Source organism: Carassius carassius, chromosome 11 (assembly GCF_963082965.1).
Source record: "Carassius carassius chromosome 11, fCarCar2.1, whole genome shotgun sequence".
Classification (NCBI taxonomy): domain Eukaryota; kingdom Metazoa; phylum Chordata; class Actinopteri; order Cypriniformes; family Cyprinidae; genus Carassius; species Carassius carassius.
Genome location: NC_081765.1, coordinates 5565901 through 5582779, shown reverse-complemented (window position 1 = coordinate 5582779; position 16879 = coordinate 5565901). Strand labels below are relative to the sequence as shown.

The 16879-nt window shown below is 36.8% G+C and overlaps 2 protein-coding genes across 4 annotated transcripts in view; one reads left to right on the top strand and one right to left on the bottom strand.

Moving 5' to 3' along the window:
- Positions 1-2527, bottom strand: part of LOC132152667 (alkyldihydroxyacetonephosphate synthase, peroxisomal-like) — a 49153-nt gene extending 46626 nt beyond the window's left edge. Inside the window, exon 1 of the mRNA XM_059561452.1 lies at positions 2357-2527. The gene's annotated coding sequence lies outside the window, so the exon portion shown is untranslated. The remainder of the gene's footprint in view (positions 1-2356) is intronic.
- Positions 1794-15612, top strand: LOC132152668 (nuclear factor erythroid 2-related factor 2-like). Of its 3 annotated transcripts, none has more exons than XM_059561453.1 (5): positions 1794-1900; positions 10095-10337; positions 11819-11917; positions 12027-12173; positions 13725-15612. In XM_059561453.1, the coding sequence occupies exons 1-5, from the start codon at positions 1802-1804 to the stop codon at positions 14946-14948; spliced, it is 1812 nt and encodes a 603-aa protein (XP_059417436.1). In that variant the 5' UTR covers positions 1794-1801; the 3' UTR covers positions 14949-15612. The 3 variants fall into 3 exon arrangements, with proteins under 3 accessions (XP_059417436.1, XP_059417438.1, XP_059417439.1); XM_059561455.1 differs by lacking the exon at positions 1794-1900 and adding an exon at positions 4112-4299; XM_059561456.1 differs by lacking the exons at positions 1794-1900; positions 10095-10337 and adding an exon at positions 10409-11091 and having other exon boundaries at positions 11822-11917.
- The last annotated feature ends 1267 nt before the right edge of the window (positions 15613-16879 follow it).

The following is a 16879-nucleotide window of genomic DNA, read 5'->3' as shown; positions in this document are numbered from 1 at the left end:
ATTTAAAATTCTTCCTAATATTTATGGGTTAATCCTTATTAAAGATGAAGAGGTTATTCAGTCAAGAGCAGGTCAGTTGTTAATTATTATTAATAGATAGCGACTGGTAAGTTAGCCTGTAAACTGCGGTCACTTTCAGACCAAATGCATGGATCTGACAAACATCTGATTTTCTCCCAACAGTTTACGTTTCTTTAAAACTTTTTATTTTAACTCCGTTAAGACTTAAGGATGTAATTTTGCATGTATTTGTCCGTTCAAGTGCAAGAAGATGCAAAAGTGAACTCAGTTCTGTAAGGACATGCTGCATAATGAGACGCGGCTCTCTGTGTGCACGTGCAGAAAACAGCGCTTAAGTACCGAATGTATTACTCTTTCAAGAATACTTGCACTTGAATGGTTTAAAATAATTTTAATGCTTAGATTGGAGAGACATAAAAAAACAGTGCAAGTTAAAAATAAAACATTAAGCTGAAGGGGGGACATTTTCAAAAAGTGGAGGGGACATGTCCCCCCGATGCCCTGGGAATTGCACCACTGTATAATACTATACCATCAGCAGTCCATCAGCGTGTTTATAAATTATTACTCTGAACTTATGTATAGCACCCTCATGGGTTAAACTGAATCTGTGCAGTTTCAATCTTTATGTGCTTGACTAATCAGTGGCAGATGTACTTTAAATGCACTGCAACAAAACTTCTCACTTTTATTTCCCAGATGCATGCTTTGCATGTTGCACACCATTTCAGAATGCAGTGTTTCAGACTGTATTTTATTACTGAAAATCTGTTCTGTCAAGGCCAATAAAATGCCTTCTCTGTCCTTCTAGAAAAAAAGCAGTATGTATGACGCATGTTAGACCTGTTAACCCACTTGTGCAATTACCTGCGTCCTTCTGTGTCATGTGACCATAAGAGTAACCCAGACATTTGCTCATCTGCCTCCTGTGGGTCTGATGCTGTCATCACAAACATCTCTCCATTTAAAGTGCTTTCTTCTTCTAAATATGACATACATTCCTTTTACATTTTTGTGTTTGCTGAGGTTACGGCATGGAATGCCTAATTGTAAAGTGGTGTGTTTTATGTGCAACGGTTATTTTTAGACATTTAGCAATTGTGGTATAGTCTCTGCTATGCTAATTGAGTGCTTGGAGCATGTTGTGCATGTTGTTGAGGGACAGAGGATGTGGAGTTTACTGCTGTTTTCAATGGGCTGTTACAGCTTCATCCAGATGGACTGATTGTTTCCTCCAGGCCTGAGCATTAAACTCCCAAAACAAAGTTCTGTAATGCACTGACTGCAAACAATTAGAGTCGGAGTGTATCACAGAACTTTACTTGGAAAGCCACAGCACTGCTTGCTCATTTTCCTTCTTCTCGGTGAAACTCTTCTGCTTGACCCTCTAAAAGAAACAGATACGTTACATTTCCCTGCATCACAGTACCAACTCTCCTCAGAAAGCTCTTTATGTATACACTGTAAAAAAATAAAATAAAAAATATAGGATCAATAAGACTTTTTGACATGTTTTTCATTACTTTGAACTAATGGATAGATTGTTAGCAAATGAAATTAAGTTTTTAAGTTAAAATAGCTGGAATTGTTTAGGGAGTATATTATAGTTGATTGATCAAAGATGATTAGGCGAGAAGTATGCAGGCCAGAACTCTTATAGCCCCATAATGGCAATTAGAAGAACTTTATGATGGATAAAGATGCATTGAGTTGGAAACTTGGACTCATTCTCATTCACACATGCATATAATCACCTCACCAGCCTCCATGATGAACACATATGGCGGCCTACATATGCAGAAACAGATGCCTACTTGCACAAGTTTCCATGCACATTAACTGCATGCAACAAAAACAAAAAAAGGATAATAACAGAAAGGTAAATTGAAACATAGAAATAATACATATATTGACTTTACTATCACACTCCGTCTGTTTGCATAGTAATTGGGGGCAGCCAATACGTAGAACAGCTGACGTGTCGAAAAGTGTCCAAATTGGGACTTGCATCACAGCAGTTTATCATACATCTCAAACTGAACACGCTTATCGAATTTCACAATGACCCAAAAGAGAAGTCACAATGTGAAGAAAGGGGAAACTGGGAATGCCATATGTCATGCATTTGTACGTTACTCCACGCACACATTTAAGTAACCATCTTAGTTTACTTTCCATGGTTAAACTTCCATTCCTGCCAAAGTTTCTTCAAGGCTTGAGCGGTTCAATATATCAATGAGTGACGGCCTGACGGTGTTTTCTAAGCATACGCGCGCACAGTCTGTGAGTGCAATGCACACTTCCATAGGGAAATAAAAATGTAAAAAGAACATACCTGCTTCAACTCACGAGACAGTCGACACTGAATAGAAGGCACTGGAGAAGAAGCGCTGTGTCTAAACACGGAGCTCGACTCTGTCAAAAGCCCCCGAGGATTTCACTCGCTGGTTGAATAGATGACGCTCTTGCAAACTGTTGATGAAGCGCTTTCACGCCGCGTCCGCGTCCGTGTCCGTGCAGCAAGCAGCTGGAAGAATGTCGACGTGGAGCTGCCAATCGTGCGCGCGCAATCACGCACGCGCTTCGAGGGAAGAAAACGACAGTGGGCTGCTTTAGATAGATAGATAGATAGATAGATAGATAGATAGATAGATAGATAGATAGATAGATAGATAGATAGATAGATAGATAGATAGATAGATAGATAGATAGATAGATAGATAGATAGATAGATCCCAGATCTAGAACCTAATATCAATTGGTGCACGTTTAATACTATGAGAAAAATGGAATAGATATAAAATATTTATTTATATCAGTTTATACTAACTACAGCTGTAATTTTAACAACTTACCTCCTAAGTTTTAGATGAACTAGGGCATTAAGAAAAACAAAGAAAAAATCGAAGGGGAAATAATTTGTGGATAGAGCAGTTCTGGTGCAATTGTGTGAAATTATTAAAATAAAAAAAATACAACACATAGCCAATGCATTGTTTCACAGAGATCTTGATGAATGTCATTATGACTTTTAATTTGATGCATACTGTTGGACGTTGTTAGTTTACAAATAACATAAACTAGTTCAAAATTGTGCTTCAAGAGAGTTTCTAAAAGTTCTAGGGCCAAAAGTTCCCATCGCTGATGAAACTCCCATCGTAGCTCTAATAAAGAATACACTTTTGCACTCAGCTGACAGTATGATTGAGCTGAGTGTCACGGTGTGGGTTGATCTTTTAACAACAGTAATTATAGTTTTCGTCAGATGACCATTTCAAACTTTTAAACATTCAGTGCATCATTCCAGACAGATTATTTGGATAAACCAACACAGTAATCCATTTGTTCAACCCAAGCAACATTAGTTTAAAGTTTTGTAATTATAAACTCTGAAATTGGTTAGTGTGGTTAAATTGTGGTTTAAAAGGTTGAAGGTTAATTACACTGTAAAAAAAAAACGCACATATGCAATCATCCAAAGCTTGAACAGCAGGGGTCGCTATCTACTGCTATTACTGCTGTTACAGTAGTAGGTGTGTAGCCTACTTATATCTGCTCTTACAGTGTGTTTGATTGTACAGGTCCAATAAGGCCTAAGAAAAGTCACCTGACACTAAAACTGTCCTATCGCTTTGAGTTTAAAGCAGGTGCAGCAATCTGCAACCCAAAATCAACACCATACGCATTTGCTTGGAATTAGGTGTCACATAAAGCGATGAACCCTGTTTGTTTGTTATTATTAAAAAAATGCACAACTATTTTTTCACTCTTAAAAACTCATCTGTTCGGATAAGCTTTGGATATTTATGTAGAATATTTATGTTAGAGAAATAATATAGCCTATAATAATAAGTGCTGTTCATCAAACCGGGTGCTGCTTTCAGATCAATAAAAAAAAGATTTCTAATAGAATTGTTAGAAATAGTAATACAGTTATTGTTAAAATAAAGTGGCAACGTTTAAAAAAAAGTGTGGAGTGTGGAGATAAAAGGGGGCGTGTCCCGCAACAGCTTAGCTCTCTATTGGTCAGCGCGGGAGTGGGCGGGGTCATCGAATGACTGGGGCGTTCGGTAAATTTTCATAACTCCACGGACAGCATTTCCTTCCGAAGTGCGGCGAGTGGCGACGACAATCTGACGTGCTTATTTTAAGCATTATTTTATTTCGCTGGGAAGGATTACAAACAAAGAAAGCACATCAGGAGTTACGGCGAAAAATTAGAGATTGTCTCTCAGCATGATGGAGATCGAATTGCCTAAAATGCATCAAAGCCAACAGGTAAATAATATTTAATAATAATTGCGTCACTAATGTTATAATAACGTCTCGTTTGTTGACTAGTATTTAAATGATACTAAAATGAAAGAGAATTTTTTTCTTCTGTTAATATTACTAAGATGTTACATCATTTTGCCCTTTGAACCGGTATATTGTAGGACATGTGAGGTTATTCAGATGTGATTATTACTCGCGTCATAAATGTGTCCCCAGATCACTGCCTCCTTATAAACTCCACTCTGACTTTTTTGTAGTGTTTCTAATTTTAAAGTTTCAAGATGATAATCATCGACGATGTTTTGTTTCTTCCTATAACTCATGGCTGGAGTGTATTTCATGTATATTCTGTGTTATAGGAGGCGCTTCCTCTTGTCCCGTTTTCTCGCGACTCTCCTTCTCAGCCCAAATTCTGCATAGTCATTGAACTTGGGCCGTCCTGAGAACGAAAGGAAGGAAGAAGTATCTAAATACGTGTAAATCTAAATCATCGCAGTGTTGAGTGGTTAGTAGTGCGATGCGAAGCTGGCGCGCGGTGAACTTCTGTCGTGAGACGCGCGCGTCGGTGCGCTTTGATGCGCTCGTGCGTGTGATCTGCGCGTTGGCTCTCTGCGCATGCGCACTCACTTGCATAAGAGCAGGCGGCTCCAGTCTGGAATGTGGCTGTTTACTTTTACCCTTGTGTCCTGACGTAAAGAAGCGATCCTCAAATTCACGTTATCAGTCTCTATCACAAATAATGTGTTTCTTTATACCTAATTGAAAGAAGGAGATAGGGTTTTTGGTAAAACACATAAAAAAACTTTCATTGTTTAGTTATTGACATATATTACACGGTGCTGAAGAGATCACATTTAGAAGTGAATGCATGAAAATATATTAATCAAAGATTTATGGTATTTTTCATTAATGGGACACTTGAATAGGGTATGAAACCTGAAGGCACTTGACCTTCAGAAAATATTGATTGTTAATCACAGAAGGGCAAACTAAACTAAACTAAACTGTAACTTTATACAAGCTATTTTATTTTCTCTTGGTTTTACATCTCTTACAGGTTTTTTTCAGGCTTTTATTTGAAATATGAAACAAAACATACAAAATCTGAACAAAATAATAATAAACCCCCAAAATAATAAACACACACACACACACACACACATTGATACACACAAACACCAGAATGGGTAACAGATTTTCAAGTTCAGCCTAAATTAGGGTGTCACTTAGCAGGGCCTTGTTGTTTATAAACTTAATGTCTCATAAATTACATTAAAATAAATCTGCTTTTTACAATACCTTATTGTATTGTGAGGTGGAACAGGCCAAGATCTCCACTTCAAGCAGAGACACAGAACAGCTTTCATGCGAGGTTAAAGAAATGCTTTAAAGTGATGTGACACTGAATTAATTAATGTGCTGCGTGCTTTAGGCTAGGCTACCTAATGATCTGTTTAGCGGTGTATAATGTGATCAAGTTTGTCAGTGTTATTAATGGAAAATTATTAAGTGTTCCTAAACCTTAAACGTGTGTGCTGATGCCCAAAGTACACATTTAAATATGTTGAAGGGAACTATAATTAAATCTGTTCTACGAGAAACGGAAAGTGTGATAATATTTCATTGAGAGGGTGTGGTGAACCGGTTTTGACACTGATTACGTGCTGTACCTTCCTGAATCGTGCATTGAAAAAAACAAAAATAGAGAACAAGGAGTTCTCTTGTTCCTCCAATGTATATTCCACATTCCCGCCGACTGTAGAGGAACAGGAAGTGAGACAGGTGTGAAAAATAATCGCTTCTTTATCAGGAAACTTTGCAGTTTTAATATCCACCTCTGGTTTCAGAGGTGAGCATTAATTATGTAGTTAGCTGTGTCTTGCATATATGTTTTCACTTCTAAATGCAACCCCATCAATAAGCTGATATACAAACATACATGCAATCCTCTTCTTAGCCTGTCCAGTTAGCCTCACATTCACTTATGTTTAATACAAAACCCCACATAATGAGTGTCAAAGGTACATCATCAGCAGCAGGCCGAGCACATCTGCTTACATCTGATCAAAAACACTCACCGCGTTCACAAAACTTATCATACTTACAAGATAATCTTCCTTTCACTTTAAAGGAACAGTTCACCAGCAAATGGTGATTATTTTCACCTTTATGTCATTTGGACCAATGTTATGTTCTTTGTGTTTTTTTCTTTCCATGAAACACTAAATCTCGGGCTCAGTTTTAATTTAAGATGAAAGTTTTTGTTTATATTTTGAAATGGATTGCATATAGTTAGTGTCATTTTGTTGTGTTTTTGTCTTTATATATATATATATATATATATATATATATATATATATATATATAAACAAATATCAGCGGTCCTGTTAATTATGAAAAAAGAAGACTTGAAAGGTAGTGTATAATTACTTTTATGAGACTATTATCGTGCTTCTTTGTCTTTTCTTATTTATTTTTTGAGCTTGGCAGTAAAATTCACCATCCACCGCCCCTTTGTGTGGACAACAAAAACTTTGTTTCATGTTTCACAGAAGAAAGATAATAATAAAACAGAAAATAATAATAATAATATCCCAATATTTTCAATTTTGGACTATTTGTTTCTTTAATGAAAACTATAAACAACAAATGCTTTTGTAACACACTCGTAAACAACAGAATATGTTTTGAAAGTAAGAAGCTCTTCAAAAGAAACATTTCCACTCACAAACACCCAAACTAAACAATCGGAAACACACGTTCGTCACTCATATCGCTTCGAGGAGGAAGAGAGCGCCTCTGTTCATGCTGGAGGAGATGGTCCGGCCCGTCCTTTCGTGAGAGGGGCTCATTCAGCAGTTGTTTGGATGTTTCATCATCTGTGTGGCTCCGCCCCGTCTGTTATCTGGAGCCGGAGAGGATGTGTGTGACTCAGAGCCAGACGGGCATGTGCCTCCATGTTGCTGTCTGGAGGCCTCTGTGACGCAACTCAATTATTCTTCAATCACTCATATCATTATATTGTTATTAAACATTTTTTATATAAATTTGTAATTTATATGTGCTTATATAAATTAAATTGACTAAGAATTTCTGTACTGGCGAAATTATTATTATTATGTTTATTATATATATATATATATATATATATATATATATATTTTTTTTTTTAATAAATGAAATTGACCGAATTTATGTTCAATATAAAACTAAGAAAAATAAATAAAAATAAAATAGATAAATGCTAAACATGAAAACAATTGACTAATAATAATAATAATAATAATAACAATAATAAACTGGCAATCTTTTTGTATTTGTATCATATTGTCAAAAAACCTTTTATATATATATATATATATATATATATATATATATATATATATATATATATATATATATATATATATATATATATTAAAATAAATATTACAACTTCTAATAAATTAAATTGACAAATAATTTAATTTATGTGATTCTATAATAATAATAATAATAATACAAATCAAAATAAATAAATAAAAATAAATACTTAACATGAGAACAATTGACAATAATAATAATAATAATAATAATAATAATAAATTGAGAATTCAGAAACAGTCCTTTAGTCAAAAAGAAACATTTGTGTCATTACATTTTTTTTTTTATGAATATGTGTTATTTATATGTGCTTTTATAAATGAAATTGACTAATATTTTTGGCACTGGCCAATTTTTTTTATATTATATTTATTATTAATGAATATATATAAAAAATCTTATATATATTTCTTACATTTAAATTAAATTGACAGAATTGATGTGCAAACTAATAATAATAATAAAAATAAATAAAAAATAAAAACTAAACACGAAAACAATTGAGTAATAACAATAATAATAATAATAAACTGACAGTTATTTTGTATTTGTATCATACTGTCAAATAGTTATATATATCTTAAAATAAATATAACAAATTTAAATAAATTAAATTGACAATTTATGTGCAATAATAACAATAATACAAATAAATAAATAAAAAATACTAAACATGAAAATAGCTGACTAATAATAATATTAATAAACTAATAGTCTTTTTGCATCATATTGTCAAAAACATTTTTTAAATAGTTTTATATATTATATTATATATATTTTAAAATAAATATTACAAATTTTAATAAATTAAATTGACAAAGTGATACTATAATAATAATAATAAAATTTAATAAACAAAAAGAAATACTAAACATGAGAACAGTTGACAATAATAATAAATTAAGAATTCAGAAACAGTCCTTTGGTCAAAACGAAACATTTATGTCATTACATTGTTATAAACCTTTTTTTTTTTTTTTTATAAATGTGTAATTTATGTGTGTTTGAATAAATTAAATTGACTAAGAATTTATACATGGGCAAAATTATTAATAAAACAATGATAATAATAATAAAATAATCATTCGGAAACAGTCTTTTAGTCTAAAATAATCATTTACGCAGCTAGGCTTAACTGTAGCATCTGAATTGTGCCGTGATGTCAAAGCTGACGGCTGATTCAGACGTGTGAAACAGAATCGCTTCCTTTTAACTCCGCAGTTCCTCTGTTGTCAGTACACACTTCTTCTCGGTTCAGTCCCCTGGGCCTTGTGATCTGAAACTATCGGAAGCTGATTTTCTACAGATCTCAAATCACATGCTCGTCATGGTTTTTCTGGCCTCATAAACAGATAAATGCAAACGTAAAAATACAAAGCTTTCACTGTGTAAATAATCAGTAGGGGAGGTTTAAGCATAGTACTGCATATCTCAGACAATGTTGATGTAGTAAAGATTTTAGTTCCTCCAACTATCAACAAAGAGAAGACAAAGGCCAAGGTTATAAATGTTTTTGTCACTCAGCCTGGGAACATTTTTTAATTACCAGCATTTATAAATATCTCAGTGGACTCATCACTTAACTAGTACAGCGCTGTTAGTCATTAGATGAAAAAAGGCCTTTTTGACCAATTAAAACAAAATCTTTTAAATTATATCAATTAAACGGTACTACAGTAAAAGTACTTGATTTTATAAAGTCCTCAAGCATTAAATGTAAAAATGTAAAAAAAAATGCATTTTTATAATTTTAGCTAGTCATTAAGGAATATTAGTGCATGAAGACATTGAGTATGTTTTCATCTACAAATAAGAAAAAAACGTATTACTAAAACTTGCCATACAACCATAAAAACATTAAACGTCATTTAAAATATCAGTTCCAAATAATAGGAAAAATACATTTGGAAATAGAGTTAAAACTATGATATTATGCTTTGGAATGAAAGTAAAAAATCTAATAAAGAAAAAAGTAAAACAAAAAAAACTGACTGGCACAGATACTGGAAAAATGTGTCTGAGTACAGTAAAAAATAAAAATACATTACTGTCCACCACTGCACATAATAGAAACCTTAATGTTTATAAAGTTCTTAGAAAATGCTAAAAATATTTTTAGATGCAATTCTCTTCACACGAAAGGACTTCCGCATGCAGCCTATGACTGTTTTTCTTAAGTTCAGAAATATGAAGTTTGCAGCAGTTGTGTGCTTTTTGAGCTGAACTGACTTTTTAATATTTATAGTAACACTAAGAGCGTGTGCATGTGTTTGTATCTGCGTGGGTGGATGCATGGTGGTTCCCAGAGATGGAGTGAAAAAGGAGAAGCAGCATGTATTATTCACAGTGTCTTGTGCGTGTGGGACGGGCTCACGAACCCTCCCAGACCGGCAGGGTGTGGTCATCTCATGCTCATCTCTGGCATTTCTCTCTAGGATATGGATCTGATCGATATCCTGTGGAGGCAGGACGTGGATCTGGGTGCGGGGAGAGAGGTGTTTGACTTCAGCTACAGACAGAAGGAAGTGGAGCTGCGTCTGCAGCGTGAGAAGGAAGAGGAGAAGCAGCAGCAGCGTTTGCGGGAGCAGGAGAAAGCGTTACTCGCACAACTCCAGCTGGACGAGGAGACCGGAGAGTTTGTGCCCCGGAGCGCCCCGCTGGCGCACACCAACGCCACAGATGCCCAAGTCACACGGGTACGCCATCCAGTCAGAGGAAGAGAGGTGTGCATGTACACATCGACGTGTAGAGCAGATCTGAGCACACACTCACACACACACACACACACACACACATATCCTCATGTTACAGGGTGCAGCTGCGTGGTTGCTTGGTATCAGCCACTATGGCATAATAACTGGAAGTCAGGTGCTACGTCTTTATCAGAAGCGCAGTTCTGCGAAGTGGAAAGCAAATGAACTCGCAAACAATCCCAGTATGACATTGATAGGACACTAAAGAGCTTGTTTTCCCTGAGCAGGTTAGGTCCGTTTGTGTTTCGCAGATGTACTGTGTGATTTTAGTCCTGTACAAAGTGAACACACTTGAGTTTTTCCTTAATTTTCTCAGATGTTTCTCTTAAAGGCCCAAAGAGAAATTAATGTATGAGACATCTGTTGAGTTTATAGCTACAAAATGATGCCGTAGCTCAGATCATTGGATCCTGTGTTATCCATTGGATCGCTGCTGGCAACTATATGAGTTTACATGTTATGATTTAAAAACTTGCATGTAATGCCTTTTTTCCTGATTGTTTTGCAATCACGTCATTTGTTTGTGTTGGCGTAATAAACTGAGACGATGCGCGTCAAAGTTTTAGATCTCTGCTGAAAGCAGCTCCAGCTGTGAAGCATGAGAGAGGTCGAAAATGACGGAGACGTGCCAAGTGCACAAAAGCAGGGTCTGTTTCGTGCACAACTTAAACAACAACAGGTAAAGCTGTCGGCTTATAATCGATACTGCTATGGCTTCTTATCAAGATTTTTAGTCTATATGCTGTTCTGTTGTAGCGCACTTACCGTGTAATAACCGCAATAAGCTTTGTGCTCTGTTACCTTTGAATAAACAAGGTATCAGCTTTAAAATGATGCCAAATTCATTTTGGAAAATGTTGGAAAAGACATTTAGCTCCCACTATAAGTGGGCACCTAATTTTGTTTCCCCTTTAATTGATTTTTTTTTTTTTTTGTGTGTGTGGAGCCCTGATTAATAAATATAGCTAAATAAATGATCTTTCATAGCTCAGATATATACTTTGATCCTAGAAGAATGAGAAGGATGACAAATGTTCGAGATCACATTCAAATCTGTGACTTTTTGCTGACTTTGGCAAGTCTGTGCATACTTTGAGACACATGTTAATTCCATTAATAAAAATTAGTTAAATTAGCAATGATAAAACTATTCATTTCATTTAGCATACAGAGCACACTTTAGAAATTAAAAGTCACATCCACATCCACACAAACACTTCAGTAGTAAATACTGAATCCCTTTTAAATCAGTACATGATATCATAGACATCCTTTGTTAATCATTTGAACTGAAAGGTTATTTGGGAAACAAAGTCAGTCCAGTCTTAGAATCTACATTTACACGTATGTTTCCTGCTCTGTGTAGATGCACTGGTTTTATTAGGATGTATTTGACTGTGTACGTGCAGAATGGGGCTTTTGCAGAACAGGCCGGTGATGCCATGTCATTTGATGAGTGCATGCAGCTCCTGGCTGAGACTTTTCCACTAGATGAGGCAGCTGAGGTAATTACGGGATATTTATCACCCATATAACACATCACAGAAACATAACACCTATACATGTCACTGCACTTCAGTCTAATTATCTCTCTTCTCTGTTGTCTGTGTGCAGTCAGCGCCGCCTTGCCTGGATGCATCCATTCCTCCTTCCACAGATCTTATGATGCCCCCAGACACCCCAGCCTTTACCCACAATCCTTTGCTGCCAGGCTCTCTGGATCAGGCCTGGATGGAGTTGCTCTCACTCCCAGAGGTGCAGGTATGACCCCTCAACCAGACCTCATTAACACCCAAAAAGCAGTGCAAGGTCCAAAACGAACTTATTGCCAGTCCTGGAAATGCCATAAATATTTCTTGCTGGCCATGAAACAGATATTAAGCAACATTTTAAAAATAAAAATATTTGATAAATCATATAATAATTAAAATGTATAGTTTTTATATTCTATTTTATATAAAACGTATATACATGTTCTTATCTCACATATTTAAAATGTTTTAATATTACGAATATTTAAGAAAAAGTGTTTCTAATATTTTCTCTACTAAAAAAACACAATAACATTCAGTGTTTTTTCGCTCATTCATTCATCCTAGACCAACTTCTGATGGCAAGTCTTTACTGAGGTAAAAGTTGTTAGAAAAAGTTGTTTGGAAGCAGATGGTTGGTACGTCTTTAAATAGCAAGTCATTTTCCCAACTTTCCCAATAAAGATGTCAGCCAACAGAACAGGTTTATTTACACACCCAAGCCAATTCATACTTACATTTGGTGCTTGGCTAGTGTGAATTATGGAGCCTGGCCAGATGAAATGCCACCAGCTTTTCACTTTTCAACACCTTATAAACACCTTAACATAGCATCTATTGTGGGAAAATTTACTCCAAAATGGAAATTCTGTCAATGTTTACTCACCCTCATACCATTCCAAACCCATAAAACTTTAGCTCATCTCTGAAACACAAATTTAAGATATTTTTAATGGAAACTGAGATTTCTGTCTCTCCATTGAAAGTCCGTTCCACTACAACTTTGAGACTTCATAATGTTCATTAAGAAAGTTTAAAAGTAATCCATATGAACTGGTTCAATCCATTCAATTGATTCACAAATAAACATTAATCAGTGCACATATGTGCAGTAGAACACACGTAGTACTGGATCTGGGCTCAACTTTTAGGATGTCCTTTTGGACTTTTTGAAGCATCAAACTTTGGGTTGTGTGGACTTTCAGCAGAGGGACAGAAATCTCTCAGGTTTCATTAAAACATCCTCTTTTGTGTTTCAAACAAAACCTTTATGGGTTTGGAATGACATGAAGGCTAGAAAATCATAACAGAACTTTCATTTTTGATGTGAACTACTGTAATTTAGTCTTTAGAGAGAGAGGCTGTGAGGTGCTTCTCTGATTTATGCCACCTGTGGTTTAGAAAGTCGCAAACAACCCTGTTGCTGAGCAATAACCACATGACCCTCTCTGAGCTCATGCTGTGGTGCGACGGCCAACTCGGATGTATACTTCATCTGTTTTTGTTTGAGTTTAATACTTACCTCAGTATATATGGAAGCTGGTTCATATCTAAACAAAAAAGGTTTAAAGGTCGTGTGACTCATGTCATCATTCCCCAGTGCACTGAACTCTATGGAGTGAAGCGTGAAGCTACTTCATTACTGAGCAGGTCAAAGTTCAACCAACTGTGACTTCGCCAATCTGCCAGACAATGTGAAGACTATACTCATATTGTTTGTCTCACACAGTATGTGTCTTTGGATTACAATGTTAACATGGCTATTCTTTTGTATTTTTAGCAGTGCCTCAACATGCAGATGCAGGAGTCGTTGGATATGGATGGATTTCTGAAGCCTTCCACAGAAACACAGGACCCAAACTATAGCCAGTACCTGCCCGGGATGGACCATCTCTCATCGGTGCAGACAGAGGTGTGTCCTCCCGAATACATCAACACATACAATGGATCCTTCAACACTACGGTGTCGCCCAACCTCAGTCAGATGAGTCTGAATGTCCCGGATGTGAGGGCCGAGTTTAGACCTGAAGAATTCAATGAGCTGTTTTATCCTGCGATGGAGGTTAAAGTGAACAGCGGTCCTCTCACATCTGATGAAGGAAATACGGTCAGCCAACTGGCGGAGATCCCCAGTGATCCTCCTGTGAACCCCATGGATCTGCACAGCTTCTCACCTGGAAGCTTCAGCTCAGGAAAACCAGAGCCTATGTCGGAATTCCCAGATTCTGATTCCGGTTTGTCGCTGGACGCCAGCCCTCACACGAGCTCTCCGGGGAAGTCCTTGAACGGAGACGGATCCTTCGGTTTAAGCGACTCTGACTCCGAAGAGATGGATGGTAGTCCGGGTGACATGGAGTCAGATTATACCGAGATATTCCCGCTGGTTTACCTTACCGATGGAGCTCAGGGATCTCTCTCAGAGAAACCCCCAGCTGAGGCACTGAAGATGAAGGCGACGAACCCAAAGATAGATCCGGCGGAGGCCAGTGGCCACTCCAAACCTCCCTTTACCAAAGACAAGCAAAAGAAACGCTCTGAGGCACGGCTCTCCCGTGACGAACAGAGAGCAAAAGCCTTGCAGATCCCATTTACTGTGGACAAGATCATCAATCTGCCTGTGGATGACTTCAACGAGATGATGTCCAAACACCAGTTCAACGAGGCCCAGCTCGCCCTCGTCAGAGACATCCGGCGTCGGGGCAAGAACAAGGTCGCGGCGCAGAACTGCCGCAAGAGAAAGATGGAGAACATTGTGGGCCTGGAGTACGAGCTGGACTCTCTGAAAGAAGAGAAGGAGCGATTGATGAAGGAGAAGAGCAAACGTAGCACCAGTCTGAAAGAGATGAAGCAGCAGTTGAGCACCTTGTACCATGAGGTCTTCAGTATGCTTCGAGACGAGAACGACAAGCCTTTCTCGCCCAACGAATACTCCCTACAGCACACTGCGGATGACACCGTTTTCCTCGTTCCTCGCCTTAAAAAGACTCTCGTTAATAACAACTAGCTCTGTTCCTTCTACTCTCTCCTTCCTGTTTTTTTTGGTACTGCTTTTATCTTGCTAACAACATATCCTAACCAGGCATGTTGCAATAAAGCCACAAAGGCTCTTCCTCACGTCGATGTGTTTGTCCTAGCCAGCCACAGAATATTTTGTCAGTCACTTGGTTGCTGCAGCATTGTGCTGGGAAGCTCCGCCCACAATGAAATCTCATTGGTCCAAAATCCGGCTGCACATTAAACATCATCAAATATGTTGCTATTAGTGTCGAGAACATTGTCGACCCCTGAAACTTGTCATTTTGTGACTGGCTAGAACACGGTGTACATTTTACACAAAGGAAACAACTAAACAGGAGCGCATTTTGCTTTTACACCAACTGTTGAAATGGCAGAACTGTTATATATGTTTCGCGTGTTCTACTTTCCTAATATTCTTCACCTCCGTTGGATTTTGTACTCCTTTACATTTTCTCTGAGATTCTTTTATCTGTATGGTTTGTAAATAGATTTATACTTTATTTGCTATTGATATAGGAACAAATGTACTAAATAGATCACGTTTTAGTATGCTAAACTTATGTCAGGGTTTTATATCTTAATTTACTATTCTATTGCTATTTTACCTCTTGACTTTATGGCTTTATATAATAAATAAATATTTAAACCAGTGAAGTCTAATTCAGTCTTGAATGGGAGTTGGTTTGTTAACCAAGTGGTAAAAAGGAAATGGATATTAACAAGAGAAGGAATAAAGGAAGTAGCATCAAATTCAATTAATTAAACATTCCTCAAAAGAAGTGACCTATATTTTAGAAACTGATGGAACAAAAACACATCTACTATAACATCATACTGCCCAAAATGAAGACAAAATACACCAAAACACCAGTAAATTAAAAGACATCAAGTAAAAATTGAGAAAAGTGGAAAAAAACAGCATTTGCGTCTGATATTTCATCTAAAGCATTGACATTAATCCAGTTTAAGTGTAGTTTAAGAGTCCACTGTATATTATACGCAATGGCATCATAATCATTGGGATAGAGTTATCCATTATGTGAGGTTTTGGGCTCAAATTGTTCATTTACTTGGAACCAGATTTTCTATTTTGGTTATCCACCAACACTGCAGAACACTACATACTCTCAAAATCTACCCCAATTAATGAGATGTAACAAATCATAAGCCTTTGAGGGTGAAAGGCCTTTTTTGTCAAGCCTGCTCTGCTAACAACTCTCAACTGGATCTTCCTCAAGCGAATGCCCCCCGTCTCCCAGTGTTATGCAACAGAGCTGAATTGTTTGGCTGTGGCCCATGTTAAACATGCCTGCATTAAAGCACCGCTGGACAAAGTGCACCAGTAAAGAGTCACTTTCACTCACACACCCCACCTTTGAACACAATAAACCCTCTCATTTGCACACTACAGTGGCTCTCCATTGTCAGCCAACAGGACCAACCTGTTCTGTTCACAGGCCTGCATTTACACATCACAATGTTAGATCTTGTCGCTATATAAAGCTTAATGTATGATAAAAAGCAAGAAAAATTGGCTCACTGAATGCTTCTTTTGTTCGGACATTTTCAGTCTTATGACAGCATTAAACTGTCATGCGTTCTCTCCTGTGACCAGACACAACATAAAACACATAAGGTTATATAAATGAGCGACGTTACAGTAAATGACAGGTTACATTAAACGTTTAATTTCTTCAGTTATCAGACTGAACACATGAGACTTATCTAGGCCAACATTATCTTAAACATTTACCAATGGTTCAGTGGCAAGGGAACAAAGTCCCCATGACAGGTTTTGGAGTAAGATAAGCATTGCGTGAGAAGAAAAGGCCCTGCGCTCACATAAAAACAACAACAACACAGCAAATTTAACATTCTCAGGTTTCAAATTTTGTCAATGCATTCACACTTATTCAT

Excerpts from the sequence above, each read along its gene's own strand:
- LOC132152668 (XM_059561453.1), top strand. The coding sequence starts at position 1,802 with ATGGCGGCCTACATATGCAGAAACAGATGCCTACTTGCACAAGTTTCC. Across the intron at positions 1,901-10,094 it reads AAAAGGATAATAACAGAAAG|GATATGGATCTGATCGATAT; the intron begins GTAAATTGAAAC and ends ATTTCTCTCTAG. Across the intron at positions 11,918-12,026 it reads CACTAGATGAGGCAGCTGAG|TCAGCGCCGCCTTGCCTGGA; the intron begins GTAATTACGGGA and ends GTCTGTGTGCAG.